Raw genomic sequence first — 22,630 nt, 5'->3', positions numbered from 1 at the left:
TTTCTCATGCGCGGCTTAGGGCGCAATCCCTTGCATGTTGAGACAGGAAAAGGCTGGAAGCAGTAGGACTTTTTTCTGTCTCAACGTAACACGCGCAGGATCGCGCCCTTAGTCTTTTAACCCGCAGACAAGGCGGGGAAATGGCGTAAAGCCCCGCCTGAAAATCCCGTCTTCGCGCAATGAAACTGCCGAAGATCAACTCCGCCGTGGGAACAGCCCCAAGTCCGCGTCCCGCCCCGCCCCGCCCCGCGCAGCGTCTGTTTCCGAGGTCGGGCCTGCCTGGAGGAGGAGGAGGAGGAGTCGAGGGTCGGCCGCCTTGCGCCGCGAGCGACCATGACCGGCCGGGGCACGGCGAGCCGCTTCTTGGCCAGCGTCCTGCGGAACGGCCTGGGCCGCTACGTGTGCCAGCTCCAGCGCCTCACCTTGACGCTCAGCCGCGACGCGCAGAGCTCGCGGGGCGCCAGGTGGGGCTGCTCCGCGCAAGAGAGGTGCCGGGCTCCGCGCCCGGCAGCCCGTTCTCTCCTCCCCCCGGGGGTCCCGGCGTGTGGGCGGGGGCTGCGGCGCGGAGTGACGCCCCCTGCGCCATCCTGAGGGGATCTCTGCGCCGCACGCGTATTGTGCGTGCGTGGTTGCTCGCTCGCCGAACTGTGTGTCGTTGTGCAGCCGTTATGCCACCATTTCCTCCCACCTATCCCGCGTTTTCCTCAAACCGAAAAAAATGGGGTATTTTTTCCAGCCCACAGAACAGGCGCTCCACGACCTCCACGTGAAATTCTCCCATAGCGGAAGAAACAGCGCTGTCTGCCGGCTGTGGGCGTTTGTTCTCGGTTGTTGCGGGGCGGTCAGGATGAGGAAGGCACTGAGGATGGGAGCCGGGTGCAGGAGCAGATTTGACAGGCGCGAGGGCGAGACTCGCCCGCCAATTGCGTCTCCTGCCTCTGCATTTCTCAGTCGGAGGGAGAAGAGGGTTAAAATGCCTCCCTGCAGTGAAGAGAGACGCATCTGATCCCCCACCCCACCAAGCTCAGAAGCAACGTCCTCTGTTGTTTCAGAGCACCCTATTAAGTTCAGTGGGGCTTACTCGAGGGTTGCAGACTTAAAGGGTGATCTTATGTCTACTCAGAAGTAAGTCCCATTGAGTTCAGTGCAACTTACTCCCACGTAAGTAAGTGCCCAGGATTGGGGCTGCGCTCCCTCAGTTGGCTAATCCCGCAAAGAAACCTAAAGGGGGGGGTGGAGCCTGTGTAAAGGCAGTAAGGTGTGATCCTGCATTTAAAAAGGAAACAGACAGCCTGTTTTAAATGCAGGATTTTAGGCTGGTGTAGAAATGCTCTAAGCATCTCCTCTCAGTTGTAAGTTTTTTGAAACCTCGACCTGGCATTGAAAGGCTGCAATGCAGTCCTGCAAACAGGTGCCCTGGCTTCTCTTAGACAGCCACTGCCCCATTCTAGGCTGATCTCTGCCCTTATGGGTTGTATCCCATGTTAGTCCTCCTTAGAGTAGACCCACTGACATAAGTGGGACTTAAGTTACATTAGCATACGATACAATCCTAAATGCCTTAAGCCCCTTCTCTCCCCAGTCATGACTCTGACCCGGTGTTATCTTTACTCAATCTGATTTTATAATGATCCCAATCAGTGACTTCACTTACAGTGGGATTTTAAGAATATGTTTACTCCAAACTAAGTTCTACTACACTTAAAGTGCATTTACAATTGCAGCCTTGGGGTACCTATTTTTGTAATTGATTTTATATTGAATGTAATTTAACTTTACATCGTTTGATTAGTGTTGTTATTCCCTCCTGTTACTCAGTAGTGAGCTGCTTTCCCCCCTCCCAGTTCCTTGACTTAGTTACTCTGGCCCCTTACATGCTCAGCATGATCCTTTCTGTATTTATGTGGAAAGATATCCCACTGACTTCAAGGGGACTCACTTACAAGTAGGAACTGCAGCTTTTGTTTCTCTCCCTCATTTTTATTGAGTTTTAACGACAGTAGCCATATTTTGACTGAACCCCTATCCATAACTCGCTAACAATGAGTAACAGGTGCTGGGGCAGAGAGGTGAATTCTCTGTTGCTTTTTAAAAGAAAAAGCAGCACTTATATGCGCACACCAGGACTTTGAACTAAACAACTCTCAACAAACTAACTACAAAAGAATGGTTCACAAAATGTAGAACCTGGTGTTCACTTTCATTTTGTTTAAGGCTCCTTGGCATGTGTTACTTAGGAGAGCCAAAAGAAAATACTTCATGCCACACATAATCGGCTTAATGGAATTCACCATCACAAATTGTGGTGATAGCTACTGGCGTAAAATGCTTTAAGAGGGGGCTAAACAAATGCATGGAGGAGAGATCTACAAGCCATAGTAGCTAAATGGGGAGCCTCCATGGCCCTAGGCAGTGTACCCCTGGATACTCAGTGGTGGGAGGCAAAAACAGGGGAAGTCTGCTGCCTTCATGGGCTGCCTGTAAGGCTTCCCTACTGTTGGAAATGGGATGCTGAATTAGGTGGACTCATGATCTAATCCAGCAAGGCTCTTAAGTCCTTTCACTCAAAACTAACAGTCTGGAAAGTTTCCAAGTGACCACTTCTTGGTTACTTGTTAAATGCCAGCTCTTTGAGCCCTCCTTCAGCTCTTTAAGGGTACAATCCTATGTATGTTTAAATAGAAATGCTCCTACAATTGCCAGCACCCCCCAGGCAGCATGCATTGCATTGCACCTGGAGTGTAATTTTTAAACACCTCCATGGGGTTTTCCATTCTAGGGAATACATTGAAGAAAAGGTGGTGGACTTTGCCAGGCAAAACCCCGGGATTGTGGTCTACATTGCCCCAAAGAAGTGTAGAGTCCCCACGGTGGCCGCTGAATACTGTGAGTATGCAAAATTCTGCTCCTTAATAGAGCGAGGCAGAGAGATGCTGGTGTCAGCCGTTAGCGCTGTTACCCATGCCCCCTGCTTCTAGGAGTCTTTCAACAAGCCTAGGGCAGTGCAGGGTCCTTCCTTCTCTTGTAAGACAATAGTCAATAGCAGTAGATGCACACTCTGCTGGAAGAATCACATACCAAGGAGCTGTAAACCAGGTTCAGCAATTGAAAATCCTGGAGAGTTAGTTTATAGCATTAAGGAGTACAGAAGGGTTACTGGTTTTCAGCAACTGAAAATCTTGGGAGTGAGATATGAGCTCCGAGGGCAGGGGTGTCGAACCATTGTGTGTGTGCGGGGGGTGAAGTGCCCCCCACCCAGCCCTCTGCAAGCCAGATGATGTCAGTGGGCATAGCCACACCCACTGATACTCCCCGCCCATTTTGCCTTTTTCAATGCTGACTTCTGTGCCTCTCTTAGCATGGAGAAAGGACTTGCCTGGCATGCACTGTGCCAGAAGACTCCCCCCCCCCCCCCCCGGGGAAGGTGCACACTGTGTGAAAGGATTTAGCTGCGCTGGGAATAGCAGCTGCTCCTCCCAGCATTGGCCAATGGCTAGCTACATCCCTTCTTTTATCTCTAATCTGAGATTGGCGCTAACAGCAGGGATTTCTCCAGGGAGTGGAATTTGGAGGCAAAGCCTTGGCCCCTGGAGGAACCCAAGAGGGCTCCGTGGGCCACATGCAGAACCTCTGTGAGCCAGAGGTTCCACATCCCTGACCTAGGGAAATGTGTCCTAGATGGGGATCAGAACAGGTCTGGATTTCATCTAGTTTATTCTCTTCTTAGTGAATGGCACTGTGAAGGAGCACACTTTAACCAGCAAGACAGCGGACGAGATTGCGGATATCATCTACAAGCTGACGAACCAGTCTGGCCTAGAGATCATCCGTATCAGAAAGCCGTTCCACACAGATAACCCCAGTATCCAAGGCCAGTGGCACCCCTTCACAAACAAGCCCAGTGCGCTCAATGTGGAAGCTGTGGGTCAGAAGTGTCTTCAGTCCCCAGAAAAATAGATCTACACTGTTGCAAAAAGCCTGTGACATTTCTGTGGGGATTTCTGGGGTCCGAGGCAAGATCATATATCTGCATTAAGAGCATACATCTGCAAAGAGAAGAACATCCCCTTCCCTAGAAAAATGGGCAGTGAAGAGACGGGACTAGCTTGCTGGGTCTATGAACTTGTATCTCATGTTGACGTGCAGCAGTCCTGCTACCTGATTGCTGTATTTATCAGTTAAGTCACACACTAGACTAATGTTGAACCAGGATGTGACTGGTTCCTTCTTCATGGGTGAATGGGTATGATCCACTGGTGGGGACTGCAGACGCAGTGATTCTCTGTGCTGGCAGCTTTCCCTGACTATATTTTGTGATCCTTGGTTAATGTTACTCTTGACTAGAATTGGAAATAAATGGCATAGAACACCCTGTAAGTCATTCTGAGGCTTTCCTGGTGATATGCATGTGATGAGTTATGAATGCATCAACTCTGTAGAAGACTAGTAATGCATACCTGCCTTCGTTGGAAGGAGTGAAGCCAGTTTTCAGTGTTACATACTGAATTGCTCAGCAGCTAGGCTTTAAAAAAAGAAGCCGGCACTGACACTAAGGGAGGCTTTTAAAAAGTCTAATTTCAATGTTTCTTGGAAACTCAAAGTACCATGCAGTAGAGGAAGGATTCATCTGCTACTGAAATATTGCCTGGTCTGGCCTGGAATCAAGCATGTGGGGATGGTACCAGGCCTCATTGGTCAGCACAGAAAGAATCAAGGAATTGAGCTGACAAGGGGCCTGGACCCTTAAACATATATATTAATGACTTGGAGGAAGGGTGGGGGGAATGCTCATCAGATTTGCAGATGATACAAAATTGGATGGGATAAGTAATACCTTAGAAGACAGAAACAAAATTCAAAATGATCTTGATAAGTTAGACTGGGCAAAAAATAACAATGAAATTTAACAGACAAGTGCAAAATCTTTCATTTAGGAAAAAACATCAAATGCATAGGTATAAGGTGGGGGATAGCTGGCTTGGTGTGTGAAAAGGATCATAGAATCATAGAACAGTAGGGTTGGAAGGGGCCTGTAAGACCATTGAGTCCAACCCCCTGCTCAGTGCAGGAATCCAAGTCAAAGCATCCCTGACAGATGGCTGACCAGCTTCATCTTGAATGCCTCCAGTGTGGGAGAGCCCACTACCTCCCTAGGTAATTGGTTCCACTGTCATATTGCTCTAACAGTCAAAGTTTTTCCTGATGTTCAGCTGGAATCTGACTTCCTGTAACTTGAGCCCATTATTCCATCTCCTGCACTCTGGGATGATCGAGAAGAGATCCTGGCCTTCCTCTCTGTGCCAATCTTTCAAGTACTTGAAGAGCTCTATCATATCTCCCCTCAGTCTTCTCTTCTCAAGGCTAAACATGCCCAGTTCTTTCAGTCTCTCCCCATAGGGCTTTGTTTCCAGTCCCCTGATCATCTTTGTTGCCCTCCTCAGAACCCTCTCCAGTTTGTCTGCGTTGTTCTTAAAGTGTGGCACCCAGAACTGAACACAGTACTCCAGATGAGGCCTAACCAGTGCTGAGTAGAGGGAATCTAGTACTTCACGGGATTTGGAAACTATACTTCTAATAATGCAGCCCAAAATAGCATTTTCCTTTTTTTGCAGCCACATCACATTGTTGGCTCATATTCAGCTTGTGATATACAACAATCCCAAGATCCTTCTCACTTGTAGTATTGTTGAGCCAAGTATCCCCCACCTTGTAACTGTGCATTTGGTTTCTCTTGGGAGTTGTAGTTGATCACTAGCTGAATATGAGTCTGCAGTGTGATGTGGCTGCGAAAAAGGCAAATGCAATTTTACGTTGCATCAATAGAAGTACAGTTTCTACATCACTGGAGGTAATAGTTCCACTCTGCACTGGTCAGACCTCAGCTGGAATAGCGTCCAATTCTGGACACCACGCTTTAAGAAGGATTCAGATTAATTGGAATGAATTCAGAGAAGGATGAGGATGATCAGGGCACTAGAACATAAGTCCTACCAGGAAACACTGAAGGAACTAGGTATGTTTAGCCTTGAGAAGATTGAGGGGGGATTTGATAGCACTTTTCAAATACCTAAAGGGTTGTCACACAGAAGAAGGCTGCAGCCTGTTCTCTATCATACAAGACTATAGGACACAAAATAATGGGCTTTTTACAGGAAGGCAGATTTTGGTTGAACATCAGGAAAAACTTAAGGGCAGGCAGACAATGGAAGCAACTGCCTTGGGAGGTGGTGAGCTCTGTTGCTGGAGGTATTTTAGCAGAGACTGGCCAGCCATCTGTCAGATATGCTTTAAACTGGATTCCTGCACTGACTAGTGTTGCCAGACCACTGGAATTTCACAAATGAATCTCTCCCATGTCTTTCCAGCCCTAGTGCCTGATTTCCCCATATTTAGAGATGTTAGAAATCAAACCTAGGGTATTTTGTGTACAGGAAATATGTTCTAGCACTAAGCTACAGTTTGGTTAGGATCCCCCTGCATTTGAACCCTCACAAACATTGACTGAGCCATCCTGAATAGAAATGCCATGACAGTTCAGGCCAGGAGGTATCAGCTTGAACTTGTCTCTAAACAAAACCCACTATCCTGTGCATTCAGTTGCCACTTTTCCACAACCTTCAGATGTGTCACCCCATCATGTACAAGTTAAAAGCCAATGCTTCCTCACTGTGGAGCCCCTGCCATCTCTTAATGGGAACTGCCAAGCAATCTAAATCAATTAACAATATTGGCAGGAAAGGAAAAAAATGCATCCAGCAGCTTGGCACAAACAAGACCTCATCTGGTTCCCGTGAGAGAAGTTGTTTCATAGATGATCAGCATTTGACAGATTCTTTGCAGAAGCAAAAGTGAGCATGAAATGGGATTTTATAGAATCATAGAATAGTAGGGTTGGAAGGGGCCTATAAGACCATCGAGTCCAACCCCCTGGTCAATGCATGAATCTAAGTCACAGTATCCCTGACAGGTGGCTTGGCTCGTATTCCACTTGTGATCTACAACGATTCCAAGATCCTTCTCACTTGTAGTATTGTTGAGGCAAGTATCGCCCATCTTGTAACTGCATTTGGTTTCTTTTTCCTAGGTGCAGAACTTGGCATTTATCCCTATTAAATGTCATTCTGTTGTTTTCTGCCCAGCACACCAGCCTATCAAGATCACTTTGAATTCTGTTTCTGTCTTCCAGGGTATTAGCTGTCCCACTCAATTTTGTGTCATCTGCAAATTTGATCAGCGTTCCCTGCACCTCCTCCTCCAAGTCATTAATAAAAATGTTGAAGAGCACTGGGCCCAGGACTCAGCCTTGCGGTAACCCACTCGTTACGTCTCCCCCGTTTGAGAAAATCCGGCTGATAAGCACTCTTTGAGTCCGATTCTGTAGCCAACCGGATCCACCTGATTGTTTCATCTCACCCACTTTTTGCTAGTTTGCTGATCAGGATAATCAGGGGCACTTTGTCGAAAGCTTTGCTGAAGTCGAGGTATATTATGTCCACAGCATTCCCACAGTCCACAGAGGCTACCTGATCAAAAAATGAGATCAGATTCATCTGGCAGGATTTGTTCTTGACAAATCCATGTTGGCTTCGAGTAATCACTGCATTGTTTTTAAGGTGCTTACAGATGGATTGCTTTATAATCTGCTCCAGAATTTTCCCAAGGATTGATGTCAGACTGACTGGTCTGTAGTTCCCAGGTTCATCCTTTTTGCCCTTTTTGAAGATAAGGACATCATTAGCCCTCCTCCAATCATCTGGCACTTCACCTGTCCTCCATGATTTCTCAAAGATAATAGACAGTGGTTCTGAGAGTTCTTCTGCCAGTTTCTTTATTACTCTAGGATGCAGTTCATCTGGCCCTGGAGAGCTGAACTCATTCAAAATAATTAGGTGTTCCTTGACCATATGCCTATCGATCTCAAGCTGCAATCCTGCCCCTTCAGCCTGTACTTCGCCTTTGCCGGGGGGGTCATGGACCCTCTTTCGGGAGAGGACTGAGCCAAAGTAGGAATTGAGCACTTCTGCCTTTTCTTTGTTATCTGTTATCATTTTGCCATCCTTATTTAATAGCTGAACCACCATTTCTTTTCTCTGTCTTTTCCTATGCACATATCTGAAGAAAGCCTTTTTGTTGCTTTTAGCATCCCCGGCTAACCTCAGCTCGTTCTCAGCTTTAGCTTTCCTGACTACATCCCTGCAGTTCTGTGCTACCTGCCTGTACTCTTCCTTTGTAGCTTGGCCTTCCACTTCCTGTATGTGTCCTTTTCTGTTTTCAGGTCATCTCTAATCATGTTGTGAAGCCATATTGGCTTCTTCTGTTGTCTTCTGCCTTTTTTTCTGGTTGGAATTGTTTGTAATTGTGCCTTGAGAATTTCCTTTTTTTTTAAACTCCCACCCATTTGGTCAAAGCGTGAGAATATGAACATAGGAAGCAGCCAAGTCTGGTCTATCTAGCTTGGTGCTGTCCCTTGTGACTGACGGGCTCACTAGAGTGTCAGGGAGAGGGCTTTCCCAGACTTGCGACTTGAGATCTTTCGAACTGGAGATGCCAGGGATTGAGCCTGGGACTCCCTGCATGCAAAGCACATGCTCCATCACACAGTAATGGCATCAACTAGGTTTCCCATCCTTGCACTGTACACAGAGCCAGGAGAAATTGCTGCTTTCCAGGCTCTGCTGGGCCTATTGACAGCCGTGTCACCCTTGTTTTGATCCCCTTCCCACCTTTTGTGATTGGTTAATAGAGTGTGAGCCCTTGGGGGCAGTTACGGTGTCTTGGCATATTCAGCTGGGTGTTAAGATTGTGCAATGATGGGAAGTATATGAAGCTACTTCAGTTAGTGAGGAGAGGAACTAACCAGTATCTGACCTTTGCTTGCCAGGAAGATGGGGGACCTCTGGAACATGCCGCCAAATAATGCCACCCTTGTCAGTTAATAGACTGTAAGGCTTTGGGTGAAAATCAAGGGGTTTTTTTGTGGTTAATCACATACTGATTTGCTTTAATTTTACCATTTAAAAATTGTGAATTAATGAGGAGGGCTGACATTTCAGCTTGAATTGTGGACTTAAATTTCAAATAACCATTTATAACTTTTTAGAAGCAGTGATGCTTCCTTAACAATAGAGGGGAGGAGGCTGAAATCAAAAAGTTATTTCATGGTTAGGACTGGGCTGTTGTTTAGGAGACAAAGCTAAAATGGGAAGCAAACAAAACAACTTCTGCATTTCCACTTTTATTGCATTATGCTGGTAGATACAGCTTGCATTCTTCAAGCACAGATGTTTCCTGACTGACCCTGGAAATGTTCCCTTCTGCATTGTAAGCATTACAGCACAATCGTATGCAAATTTACATAGAAGTCCCACTGTATTCAATGGGGCTTACTTCCAGGTAAGTGTGTGTAGGATTGTAGCCGTATTGAAATGACCTAATTTATCAGATGTGTGGTTTGTCCCTGGTATCCATACATTCCTGGCTTCCACTGAAACTTCCTACCTTCTCCGAGTTAAGCCTGGGTTCAAGTGTGTGAAGGGAGAAAATCCCACATGCTTGCATTCTATCTAACATGTGGCTTGGTTTGTTCTGATTGGAGAGTTGATCAATATTAGGAACTGTACTTTGTATTGCATGATTTGACCATTACACATTAAAATATCTAATTTTCAGATATTATCTTTGTATGGAAGGTGTCAAAGCATAAGTGTATACCAAACTGTCGCCTTTTAACAGTAATATAAAAGTAATTCTTAAACTGTCCCACATATTTTCAAAACTACAGTAGCAGACACAGGGGCTAGAACCTTGCTTTTATGAAAAAGCAAGCAGTTTCTCAGGGTGCTAAAACTTTCACCCAATATTAGTTTCCGAACTTGTACAATGCGATTGCAGAATCACTAAATGCCCACAGACCTGCATAGGAAGGCCATGTCATAACCCCCAGATGAGTTCCATTCCCTATCAGGACAACTGGAGAAGAGTCTGCAGATGACATCAAATGATCCGTGATGATAAGACCTCAGGTAGATTGTGAAGAGCTCCGAAAAGATCTTTTAGAATGGGTGAACTGGCAATAAAATGGCAAACCAGGGTCAATATAAGTAAATGTAAAGTGATGTACATTGGGAGAGAAACTCCTAATTTCACACACACTGTGGAGGTTTGAAGGGATGATTAGGAAAGGGGCTAAAAATAAAACTGCCAGTTTTGTAACCCATGTTGTGGTCACATTTAGAATACCCTGTACAGTTTGGTTGACTTGTCTCAAAACCCTATTACAAAGATGGAAAAGAGCAACCAAAATTGACAGGGGGCTGGAGGCCACCCCTATTAGAAAAGGCTTCTTAGGGGAAAATGTTGAGATGCTTATAAAATTATGCATGGCAGAAAAAAAAGTGGAGAAATTCTTCTTCCTCAATACTATTTCATCAGGATCATCCAATGAAATTAATTGGAAGTAGATTCAGGATAGCCAAAGAAAGTACTTCATAGAAGACATTTTTTATAAAATTGGCTGCCATTAGATGTGATGGCCAATAAGGCTTTAAAAGGGGATTAGACGGACCTATGGGAGCTAAATCCATCAGAAGCCAGAGACATGATGTTTACATGAAACCTCCAGGTTCAGATGCAGTTTGCCACTAAATATCAGCTACCGGGAAGCAAAAGTAGGATTGGGCGACTGCCTTTAACCCTTGCTTGTGAGCTTATGGGCAACTGTGCGAAGCAGGTTGCTGTATAAAGTGGAGCTTTGGTTTGATACAGTACGGTGCTTGAGAGGGCTCACCTCTTTTATTACTTCTCGATCAATCTGCCCTCATCTGATGCCCTCTAGATGTTTTGGACTTCATCTCCCATCCGCTCCAGCCAATATAGCCAATGGTCAGGAAGACTGGGACTTGTAGCCCAAAACATCTTGAGGCACAAGGTTGGGGAAGGCTGTTCTAAACTGACTTATGCTGCTGCCAGGACAACCTGAGTGATCTGGATGAAATGAAGAGATGCCAAGCAACCGTGGGGTTTTGAAAGCTGGGATAGTCCTCAGCACAGTGTCCGGTAACTTGTCACCCATTGCAGCTGCTACAGATTTGAATCCATTCTGGGGTTTTCCACTGGGCCACCAGCTTCATAACTGCAATTAGAGCTGGCTGTTGTTATAGAATCCAAGCCAGAGAAGAGCAACATCTGCTGATAGTGTGTGCTGGACACGGTGAGGACATGGGTTGAGATCAGCAAAGCAGCTGTTCTCGAATTGTGGTCCACGGACCCACTCTTGTTCCATGAGTGCCATTCACATGGTCTGCAGAAAGGTTTCAGAACAGTAAAAAATAACTGTACTTGGCCCTGCTCTTGAGATGTGTATGTGCTTTCATTTGTAAGACAAAAACAACAACAACAAAAGTGTATTAAGTGACCTGGCAAGCGACCTAATGCATTTGTCAGATGTCCTAGATGTAGCTCCAGCAGGTGGCACTCTCCCTTTGTGCAAGATGGCAATGCTGGCCCTGGGTAGGGATGACGGAGAATTCTGCCATGGATTTCAGTGAGGCCGAATGCACTGGCATTCGGCCCCCCAAAATCCGTGGCGGAACGGCCTCCCACCCCCCTGCCACCCCGCGGAATCCCCCCGGAACGAAACTTACCTGGGGCTCCGCCGGCGGCTGGTCTTTCGGCCGGCTGCTGCGGCCGCCATTTGCATCCTGCCAAGCTGCCGTGATAGGCTACGTAAGTATTTACGTAGCCTATCACGGCAAAGAGCAGGGACGCAAACGGCGGCCGGGATAGGCTACGTAAATACTTACGTAGCCTATCATGGAAAGAGCAGCGGCACAAACAGCGTAGCAGCTGCCGTTTGTGTCCCTGCTCTTTGCCGTGATAGGCTACGTAAATACTTACGTAGCCTACCACAGCAGCCTGGCTGCGGCCGGAACTCCAGCTGCAGATGGCCCTGGCCAGCGGCTCCGTGGAGCTGGCCAGGGAGGATTCCGGGGGGGGGGGCGGAGCGCCTCCCCCCCACCGCGGAAGCCCCACAATGGAACAAGGTAAGGGATTCGTACATCCCTAATGCCAGTCTCCAAGGACCAAAGCTATATGAAGTGAAACATATATATCAGATTCCCTAAAGGCTCATAGAAGACCATGACGATGACAATTTGGCATTTATATTGCACCTTTTAAGTGCTTCACATAGGTTATCTCAGAAATCCTTACAACACTGTAGGGTGGGCTACTGTTTTTAACCCCCTATTGCCCATGGGCTGAACTGCGAGAGACTGCAGCTACTCAGGACCACCTCTGGCCAAACCCCTACTTAGGGTTGTACTTTCTACCATAAAGTTGCTTTCCCATTAGAAACCTGTCAATTCTCACCTACAAGTCACTCAGAGATGGCTGCTGGTGCTCATCCATACTGGCACATGGCTAGACGTTGCTAGCTCTCTTGGGCAGCCCCTAAGGCAGGGGTCCCCAACCTTTTTGGGTCAGTGGGCACATTTGGAATTCTGAATGTCATGGGTGCTCTCATGAAATGGCTGCTGGTAGGGGCTTGCCCATTCATAAAATGGAGGGCATGGCCCATCACAAAATACTCATTGCCAGAAGGTAAGACTAACAATAGGGTGCAATCCTATGCATGTTTAGACAGAAAAGGCCTACAGCTCCCAGCATGCCCCAGCCAGCAATGCTGTAGGCCTTTTCTCTGTCTAAACATGCATAGGATTGCACCCTAAGAAAAGTAACTTATCCAAACAGTAACTTACCCAAAAGTACAACGCAGAAGTGGGGTCTGAGCTCCAAAACACAAAGGCATTCCGGTGAACCCAAATTAAGATGGTGCTGGAGGGCGGTGCTTTGTGGCAAGCCAGCCTCTTGTTAAAAAAACAAAAAAAGTCTAAAAAAAATATGGGGGGGGAAATCAGGAGGGGCAAGGACACTGGTGGGCACCAAGAAGTATCCATGAGCGCATTAGTGCCCACGGGTGCCACTTTAGAGACCTCAGCCCTAGGGAATCAACTGACAGGACCATTATGAACCCACCCAGAGAGCTTCCTCTTGCCACCCCACACAGATGGTGCTGCCCTGTGAAGTTTGGGAGATTTCAGTCTTGCTCTTTTCCCCAATGCACCAAAGCAATCGCAGTCCAGATGAGGGACATCATGGCACAGACCCAACAAAAGGCTTGTGCTAAGACCAGGGCTGCTACTGCATCTCGGGGAAGCCCAGTCTTGCGCAACATTTCTGAAGACCAGCAAGGTTGCACTGTAACCTGTTTTTAGTCTGTTTGTTTGTTTGTTTTTGCCACTACTCTTGCAGGATGCTGATTACAAGACAGGTGAAGCCAGAGTGGGACAAACTCCTCACTCTCAAGGTAACTGGAGACATTTTAGATAAAGAGATTGTAGCCCAGATTCAGACTTGGGCCCTGCTTCCCCTGGGTTTCACAGACACATCAAGAAACGCTGCTGGTGTAGCACTCGAAGTTGCTTGTGCTAGTGCAACGTAACTTACATTAGCGGTAGTGTTGCACTGGATACTGCTGATGGACAGTAGCTGTTCATTTCCAGCATCTGAAACTGCTCAATTGCTTTGTGCCAGTAAGGTGTCATTCAAAGGCCCATGGCTTGTAAGAGTTCTAAAAGTTTGTCATGGACATACTTACTTGCTTTTGCAGTTGTTCACGGACACTAAAATTCAAAGCAAAGGGGTTTCCCCATTCCAATTGTCTTCCTAGCCCCACTGTGGCATCATAGCAGATTCACCATTTGTGACTGACGACGGGCTGTGAATCTGATTGTGTCCTAAAACAGAGGAATCGAAAGAATTCCCAGAGGCCATCCAAGGAAAACCCCGGCTCTGAGGAAGGATTAACCTGCAGCTATCTATGACCAAGGTCCACCTATTATTTGTTTTTTAAAAGCTTTAAGACTGATTCTCAGGGGGAGGGGAAATGCAGTCATATTCATACTTGAAACATGATTCAATTGTAAGAATTGAGTTTGGGGGTAATTTGGGTTCCGCTTCAGGCTTTTGGGGGCCCCTGGGCGGGCCACTGTCAATGGTCCCCCTCCCTCAGTGAGTCCACCTACTCACGGCCATTGCCACCAGCTGCTCTCGCTCCTCACCCTCTTTCCCAGCACTGCTGCCATCTGCTTGCTTGAAAGGCGGAGAGCCAGTGAGCAAGCAGGCCAGGCATCTACTGCTCCTCCTTCTCACCACCACTGGTGTCTGGCCAGGGCAAGAGACAGGTGAAGAAGCAGGGTGCAGTGGTGAAGAGGAGGAGCAACTCCAGGGGCCTCTTGTTAGTGGGCCCCTGTTCCCTGTGGGCCCTTGGCAGGTGCCCAACCAGGCCTGCTTGGCACCGGTCCTGTCTACCTCTTGAAATCACAGCTAAGCATCCCACCCGTCATTATGACTGCTGATGCCCTTCTGTCGACAGGAAACTACACACACACCCCACCCAGACTGACAGCCCGATTCCTCACCCAAGGCCATTCATCAACGTTCAGAGGGAGGTCACCCAGAAAAACCCAACAGATCTCTGTGGCTCCTGTTTATCGATCAACCTTTTATATATAAATATAATTCCCATTTAAATAGATTTCTCTCTTTTTTTACAACAATTGGAAAACCAAACAATCCACGCCAACAAAAAAACAAGAGAAGACAACAACCAGAAAAGGAAATGAGCGCGGAGTCTGTGGCGGCTCCGGAGGGCCGCTCCGGAGGTAGTTGCTGAGTCGTAACACTGGTTCTGTTGGATTGGGGAGGAGGAATCACAGAGGGGTTGGAGAACTTAGTTCAGCAAAGGGAGGTCCCCGTCCCCCGCTACACGGAGCTCTCATCCAGCTTCTCTACCAGCTGTGTGTGTTTCCGCTTCTCTAGGATCTTGCTCAGCTCCTCTGTGAAGGAGGAGTTGTAGAGCGGTGACGTGCACGGCTCTTCGTTCTGCCGCAGGAGCATGTAGCTGTTGCCGTTCATCTTGCGCAGCATGCTGGGTAGGGTGGCAATGCCGTTGGTGAACTCTGCGGGGAGCGGGGGAGGGGGTGGCGGGGGGGCCAGGGGGGCCTCCTTGCACGGCGATGCCAAGGTGGGGGCTTCCCCAGGGATGATCTGCAGGCAGCCATCTGGATAGGTGCCCAGCCCCTCCTCCTCCTGCCCTCCTTTGCCCGGGCAGTTGGAGGAGACAGTCTGTAGCTCCACACTGCACGCCTGGGGGACCCTCAGGCTGTATTTCCCCCTGCGCTTTGGCAAGCAGGAGACGGAGAGGAGCGCCACGCTGAGCACCAGGCACAGCCCGCCCAGCACTGCGATGGCTGCAATGTAGATAAAGCGCATGTCCCCGTTTGCAGAGCTGGGGGCGTGAAAGGGCGGGGGTGGCCCCGTGGGGGGTAGCACCAACTGCTCGGGCAGCACAGTCAGGGCGTAGGTGGCCACCAAGGCCCGGAGGCTATTCTCCTGGGCATAGCAACGGTATTCCCCACCATCCTCCAGCTGCGTGTCCGTCACCAGCAGCCCGTCCACCCCGAGGCGGAAGCGCTCCTGCCTGCCCTCGGCCAGCACCGTTGTGCCATTCAGCAGCCACGCCGCCTGTGCCAGGTTGGACGCCTGCTCGCAAGGCAAGAGCACATCATCGCCACGTAGCACCGTCCGGTTCTTCTGCACAGCTGTGGCTGCAGGAGACAAACAGAAATAAAAGTGGTCGGGGCTCACACTCTGCCCGACCTGCGCAGCAGCCATTTAGGTGTCAGAGTGGAACAGCATTTCTTATTAAGGAAAAGTCACACGGTGACCTCTCACACTGAAGGGGATGATATACCCAAAGGGGGTGTGTGAGAAAGTTTGCCATTCTGAGAATATCAATTTTCATTCTCGTATTTTTAAAAACAAACAATCAAACTAGCAAGTGCCTAGTCCTTGTTGTTTTGGAGAAAAGGAAGGGAAACTGAGGACAGTGTCTGAAACCTGAGCTGGGATGAGTGCCACTTCTCATGCTTTGGGCATGGCTCATACGCTAAACTGCTCCATATGATATCCCTCTGCCATTGCTGTTACATCCTATGCACACAGCTCTTATCTATTCGATATTTCCACCCTCTTCTCTCTCTCTTGCAAAAACAACTCAGGAAGATATAATCTTGAAAGCATCAGAAACCCACAATGCAAATTAAGTATATGCAAATCTACTTAACAGTGTGTTTTGTGCACATAATCTGGTGGGAGTGTTGTTGTTTTGCACATAACCCTATGCTGGAGATGATTTAGGAAAGTGGACTGAGTCTGGATGGGAAGGGGAAGAAAAGCAGACTGTTTGCCTCTCTTCCAAGAAGAGTTTGAAAACAGGTGAGCTATTCACCTTTGGCAATCGTTCTCAGCCCAGAGCAGCAGTCCAAGGTAGCACACCAATGTCCTGTTGCCCTCCCAGAAGGAGCAAGAGACTGAGGAAGAGACAGAATCAGAACCTTACCCTGAGCAGAGTCATTCCAGCAGCCCAAGTTGCCATGCAGCACATCCTGGATCAGCAGAGACCTGGCCAAATTAAGCAGGATGTTGATCAGTGGGGAAAGGCCAGCAGCCAAAAATCTCAGGAGTCTGCAGTGCCCATCTAATGAAATCTATGAGTATCAATACACTCATGTGCAGACCCTTACATGCTCCAATAAACCTGCACCAATGGTCATTCCATAAGCACAATGATATGATAGCTGCACATCCAACGCACACACTGTTCTCACACAGGTCTATGTGCACAGTCACAGCAACAAAATATAGAACTCCAGAGTGATCTTTTTAATTGGGACATGGAGCTGCAGCTTCTCAGTTGTGGTCCTGATTTTAGGGAATGTATTATCTAGGGGGAGCCAGCGTGAGCCCAAGCCTGCAGTGTTGTTTTTTAAAAGAAGATGTCAGGCATGCCTATTTAAATCTACTTTTAATAATTTTTTTAATGAGTTCATATGGAATGTAGACAACTCCCCTATAATTCTGTATTGTACTTTTTGTAAGTTATAGCTATAATGGTTTATTTCTGACTAGATTCTTATTGCTGTAGGCTGCTTAGAACTACTTTCTGGTTGTGCAGGATATCAGCCTAATACACCTAATCCAAATTTGATGAGACACTGAGATGCCTTGAGATGTTCTAAGCAAGCCACAGGGGAGTCATGTCGAATACTCTCGTTTGATGGACATGGGAAGAGAAGGCATGTTGTCAAGTCAAACACACACAGAGTATGACTGGTAGTTCGACAGGCATGAAAGGCCTCAGTGCAGAAGCCCAGTGCTTCAGGAGTGCCATAATACAACTCCAGCTTCACCAAGGGATGGGGACCGTAGGTCCTGGACACACTCTCTTCCAATCCCTTGCTTCTTGGTCTATTTCCAGTTAAAGTCCCCATACCTGTTAAGCATCTCAGCTAGTTCTCGGCAGCTCTCGCCATCCCAGCCACAGTACGGGTCCCGGGCCAGGATACAATCGAAGCAGGAGATGTATCGCCTGCAGCTGGACAGTGGTAACTGCAAGACTCCACTCTGGCCCCCCACATATAGGCTCCTCTGCAAAGAGAATATGGAGAGGAGATGCACTGAAACACAAGAGGCCGTGCACCATTCCCGCAGAGCCAGCCAGTCACACCCTACCCAGTTGCACAGGCAGGGAATCAATATCGCCAATTAGCGGTTGAAAGGCTATGTAAAGTGCAATGCTCCAAGGTCCAGGTTAAGAGGCAGGACAGCACCTGGACAGGAACCCAGAGCTTCAAGTAGCAAATGCTAGCACTGAAACATCACAGAGCACCAACATGCCACATCCTGTTCTGTCCACCTCTCATCCCCATCCAAGTAGCTACTGGGACGGAGCCAGGATTCTTAGAGAAGTTGGGGCAATTTAATGTGATGGTGACAGGAAGCTGCAGCATTGGTGTTTGTCCAGCAGAGGGAAGCAGTGAAACAGAGCAAGGTGCTGGCATCCGCATCACCCCTACAGCTATTTATGCCTTGTAGTTCAAAGGCAGCCTTCACCTGGTGCCCTCCGGATGCACTGGAACTACAAGCACCATCATCCCCAATCAGTGGGCTGGAAGAAGGCCTCTCAAGGGCGTTCCTCAGCCACATCCATCTCTTTGTGCAGGGCTGGCTCTCCAAAGCTTCCCTTGCATGAAAAATACTGAGCGTATTTTTCCCCACTGCATTCCCCACTGACCACTCTATGGGAGGGGCTTGAAATGAAAGAGGAAAAACGAAAGCCAGGGGAACAAGAATGGTCCCTTCTCACCCCATGGCCGATCTATATTCTTTCCTTGAACAAGCAGACTGATATGCAGGAACTGACCAGATCAAGCTTTCCTCACCCCTGTTATCTCCAAGCCAGGAAAAGCACCACCAGCTAAATACCTGCATGTCAGGCTGAGGGTCGAACCAGGAGCAAGGCCACTAAAAAAAAAAGATGGCAACCCTAGGAACGTCCCAGGGCTGAGAGACAGCCCAAAGAGGAAGCCGTATGCAGGACAACACCTCACAGTGCAGGCGTTAGAGCAGCCTCCTGTAATCAAGTGCCCTCCAAACGTGTTGGCCTTTGACTCCCATCTTCCCAGTCAGGGTCCTGCTGGCTAGAGATGGGAGTCATAATCTGACACATCTGGAGGGTGCCTGGTTCAGGGAGGCTGTTTTAGAGGTAAAACATCACGTCACCGTGCAGCCCCTCACACAAATCCCAAGTACCAGTGAACCTTAAACTCTGTCATAGCGAGAAAGGATCTGGAAACCAAGCAGGAAATAGGGCTGCCACCTTTTGGGCTGGTGGGAACAGAGAAATTCAACACGGGCAATATTTGCTGCCATGCAGATACAGCCCTTACTCATTGACTTTCTGCCTGTCAGGGAAGTTGTTAAGGGCACAAAGTACACGTTAGGAAAACCGCAACACAACGAGGCAATTCTAGCCCGGAAGATGCAGAGGATATCTGGGTGCTGGGGATGAAAACATTTAAACTTGGGGTGCTCACTGCCTCACAGGGAATGTGGAAGAACACGCTCCGGGATGCCGGGCAAAGGACTCCAGCCATTCAGCCCTTGGACAGCTGGGCATTAGCACACCCGGCAGGAGTCACTTTGCTCAGGGCGAGGCCAAAGAAACGCCCTCAAGGCATGGCTTTATCTAGGCCTACCCTACAGGTGGAGATAGCAGGAATCAGAGTGTACAAGACTGAATTTAAGGAACACCCACCCATTGTAAAAAAAAAATTCCCCTCCAAAAGGAAGGCGCAGGGAAGAGCCACACCTTGGCAGAATGTTTGCTAATGCTGATAGTTCTCTGGCGTTGTGAGGGTGGGCAGGAAAGGTGATGATGACATTTTACAGCTTCACCCAAGTGCTTTGGGACACAGAAGTCTGGTAGAGCTGGATGCCAGTTAGTGTGGTAGTTCAGACTATCCTGGTTTGGCGCCCCAACTGACATGGGCCTCCCCGTATCATTTGCTTACTGCACCCTTTTTCATGCACTGGTTTTTTGACAGAATGTGTGTACTTTAAGGTATTGCACCACAAGGCATGGGGGGGGGGGGAGATGTCTGAAGCCAGCTGTACCTGATGTTTAGAAATGACGAGGTTCTCCACAGGCTGGGGGACTCTGAAGGCCTGGATCTCCTCTATGATGTGGACCATGGAACCAATGACCACAGCCTTGTGAATCCAGCCATTCCCTGGTCAGAGGTAGTAAATGTTAAAATGGGCAGAGAGAAAATTATCCATGCAGCCTCATTCTTGACTTCAGTCACACCAGCAACATTCAGAGTGCTGGCTGGCCCTGTGTGAGATCTGTTGGCAAGTGCAAGGAGCAATCCAATTCCAGGTATACAAGAAGCAGAAGTGTGGCTGAATAATGTAGAGCTTGTATGTGCTGTTGAGGGCAACACTGCACTGCAAACAACAGTTACCCCCAGCAACAGTTTTCCCCTCCTCCTCTCCTCCTCGGAATAAGAGGAATTGTACTTCTCTGAGAGGGGTTAACAGAATTCTAAACACTGTCGAAGAAACCCCGATTTCCAGAGTTCCATTGTGGAACTTCAGTGTCAATCATGAAACTACCTTTCCCTTCTCAGAGCAATTTCCCAATTATTTAAAAACAAATACCTGACTGGATTGGGGGGGAGGGTTGTCATCAAGAGTCGAGAAGAAGAAAACACCTCACAAAGTGTTCACCTTGCCTGAAGCATGGGGGAGTTGCAAAGCAGAAGAGGGAATTAGCCTTTGATTCAGAGGCTATACACGCAAGTCCTTTGAGAGGAAAAGGTGTGTGGGGGGGGGTAGAGCACAGCCAGCACCAGAAAATATGGCACCCCCACCTGTTTACAGGAATTCTTGTTGCAGCTGAAGGGTGATTAAGATAGCATGATGAGTGCCAGTCAGAACCGAGTCGCACAGAGACCATTTATGACCGGTGCCTTCCAGATGTATTGGAACTCCCATCCGCTCCAGCCAACCTGGCCAAAGGTCAGGAATTATGGGAGCTGTAGTCCAAACCATCTGGAAGGCACCAGGCTGCCTACCCCTGGTTTTGGGAAAGGGAGCTTTGCACCATCCACAAAGCTCCAGCTGCTCCTCCTACAAAAAAAGATGAGATTCATCAACACAGGGGCTTACACCCCCTCTACGTTCCTATATAACAGAGATGGGCAACTTGCGGCTCTCCAGGTGTTGGACTGCGATTCCCATCATCCCTTTCCATCAGCTACACTGGCTAGGACTGATGGGAGCTACAGTCCAAGAACATCTGGGTGGGCCACAAGTTGCCCACCCCTGCTATATAAAGTCAAGAGAGGAGACCACAACTTGCAACCTCCTGAGCTGCATGTATGAAGACACACACACACACACACACACCTGCACACGATGAATCCAGGCACACCCACCTGTTCCCAAGAAGAGTACGTCATACCCTTGCCCATTCAGGGCCTGGACTCTGTCCACTGCTACTTGGGTATAGATCACATTTTTCTTCACCAACAGCGGGCCCCCATCGGCAGGTTTCACCTCTTCATACATCAGTGGATGGAGCTTGATAAAATCCAGCACGCTGTTGGGCAGGTCCTGGGAGGAGTTGTAGCCACGCTTGCGAGCACGATTGGTGATGCACTGCAGTGGGGAAAGTGGCATTACTGACACACCCAGTTTCCAGGGTCTAAGACAGGGATGGGTAACCTCCAGCCACGAGCAGAATCCAGCCCACGCTGAGCAATTTTCACAAGTCCCTCCCCCTGTCCTCTCCAAGCCCTGCCCCCTCCCTAAGCCCCACTCCCCCCAGGGTGAGCGGCACAAAGGGGAATCCCTCTGTTATCTTCTGACTGGAGATAAGCTGGGGATTCCCCCGCACCACTTCCTGCACTGCTCGCACCCCATTTAGGGTGCAAGTCGCACGGGAAGGAGCAGCCTGACTCAGCTGGCTCCTGCAAACCCGGGCCAAGGTCCCTTTGTCTGTGCAGAGAGGCATGGAACTCCGGGCCCTAGAGCACCACACCTCTCTTTGCACAGGGATTTTTTTTTAAGTGGGCAGGGCAGGCGCGGGTGATGTAATGGGAGGGGGACAGGCTTCGGGGGTGAGGCCCCGCCTCCGGATGTCATCTGGCCCACCAGCTTGGCCCACGGGGTAATCCAGCCCCCAGACCAAGAGTGTTGCCCTCCCCTGCTCTAACAGCTAAAGCTTAACCCCCAAAGCCCCCTTGTGGATATATCAGTTGATGGGATTGTACTATATCACACAGCAGCTAAACGATCGAATGCTTCCCCACATAAAATACCCTTATATACTCAAAACATGTCAGCGTAAAGGCTAACATAGAATTTTCTGATTTGGTGTCAGTAGGGATTTTTTTATGTAAACGTGCACTCCAATACAACCCCTTTATTGTAACGATGATCTGATTTTTGCGTATATCACTCTGAAGGCACAGTCTATACATTTTCTAAATAAATAGATAACCCCACCTAGAACTGCACCATGTGGGGCTTCCACTTGCCTGTTTCATCTCTGAGCCCTGAATTCCTTAGGACAGCCTTCCCCAACCCAGTGCTCTCCAGTTGTGCTGGACGGCAATCCCCATCACTCCCAGCCAACCTGGCTGTCTATTTGATCTGGGATGAGAGGCAAAAGGAAATAACTTACTGATCCTGGCCGGGGCTCTGGCACCTCCCCATTGTACTGGGACCACTTGCGGGAGGAGTCTTGGTATTCCATGTAAGTCCCTTCAAAGGCTGCCCGTACCTCAGAGATGTTGTATCGGCAGATGGCAGACAACTCCATGCTCCTGAAATACACAGGGATATGGCCATCATGTGGGGCCAGAGCCTTCCACTCCTCACTAAATCCCATGGATCGTCATAAACTGGGGTGGGGAACCTTTTTTCTGTTGAGGGAAAACCCATTGCTTACCCCTTCAGGAAGGGGTAAGCAGTGTGGTACCCATGGGTACCAACATGCCCCCAGAGGCCTTCGTGGCGCCTGCTGAGATGCCCTGCCCCTCCCACTTCTCTTGCCTTTTTAATTAACACACTTTCTGACTGGCAGCTGGGATTGCTTTAACACAAAGGGAGGGCCTCCAACTGCTGCCATCTTCATGTCCCACGGACGCCTCTGGGCTAC

At 48.6% G+C, this 22,630-nt stretch overlaps 2 protein-coding genes across 4 annotated transcripts in view; one reads left to right on the top strand and one right to left on the bottom strand.

Moving 5' to 3' along the window:
• The first annotated feature begins 281 nt into the window (after window positions 1-281).
• On the top strand, window positions 282-4,372 carry MRPL43 (mitochondrial ribosomal protein L43). Its single transcript, XM_084846480.1, has 3 exons — window positions 282-464; window positions 2,780-2,886; window positions 3,728-4,372. The coding sequence occupies exons 1-3, from the start codon at window positions 334-336 to the stop codon at window positions 3,955-3,957; spliced, it is 468 nt and encodes a 155-aa protein (XP_084702606.1). The 5' UTR covers window positions 282-333; the 3' UTR covers window positions 3,958-4,372.
• A 4,851-nt stretch (window positions 4,373-9,223) lies between these two features.
• The window catches only part of SEMA4G (semaphorin 4G), a 117,784-nt gene continuing 104,377 nt past the window's right edge, over window positions 9,224-22,630 (bottom strand). For 2 of the 3 annotated variants that reach the window (XM_084846476.1, XM_084846479.1), the window contains 6 exons: window positions 22,154-22,295; window positions 20,904-21,126; window positions 19,579-19,694; window positions 17,396-17,550; window positions 16,463-16,524; window positions 14,535-15,668 (listed from right to left, as the gene is read on the bottom strand). In XM_084846476.1, coding sequence (XP_084702602.1) covers window positions 14,824-15,668; window positions 16,463-16,524; window positions 17,396-17,550; window positions 19,579-19,694; window positions 20,904-21,126; window positions 22,154-22,295 — 1,543 coding nt within the window. In that variant the 3' untranslated portion in view covers window positions 14,535-14,823. Of the gene's footprint in view, window positions 10,067-12,758; window positions 12,890-13,657; window positions 15,669-16,462; window positions 16,525-17,395; window positions 17,551-19,578; window positions 19,695-20,903; window positions 21,127-22,153; window positions 22,296-22,630 lie in introns of those variants that run through there. The other variant, XR_014789509.1, reaches the window with a different exon arrangement.

This window comes from Heloderma suspectum, chromosome 3 (genome assembly GCF_057233095.1).
Source record: "Heloderma suspectum isolate Gila_16-S chromosome 3, 16-S_ref, whole genome shotgun sequence".
Classification (NCBI taxonomy): Eukaryota; Metazoa; Chordata; class Lepidosauria; order Squamata; family Helodermatidae; genus Heloderma; species Heloderma suspectum.
The sequence above is the reverse complement of the archived record's forward strand: the minus strand, read 5'-3'. Positions and strand labels throughout refer to the sequence as shown.

What these genes read in the sequence shown, in the direction of transcription:
- MRPL43 (XM_084846480.1), top strand. Translation starts at nt 334, where the DNA reads ATGACCGGCCGGGGCACGGCGAGCCGCTTCTTGGCCAGCGTCCTGCGG. An exon ending in CAGAGCTCGCGGGGCGCCAG is followed by an intron (nt 465 to 2,779) that starts GTGGGGCTGCTC and finishes TTTCCATTCTAG; the next exon opens with GGAATACATTGAAGAAAAGG. An exon ending in CACGGTGGCCGCTGAATACT is followed by an intron (nt 2,887 to 3,727) that starts GTGAGTATGCAA and finishes TTCTCTTCTTAG; the next exon opens with TGAATGGCACTGTGAAGGAG.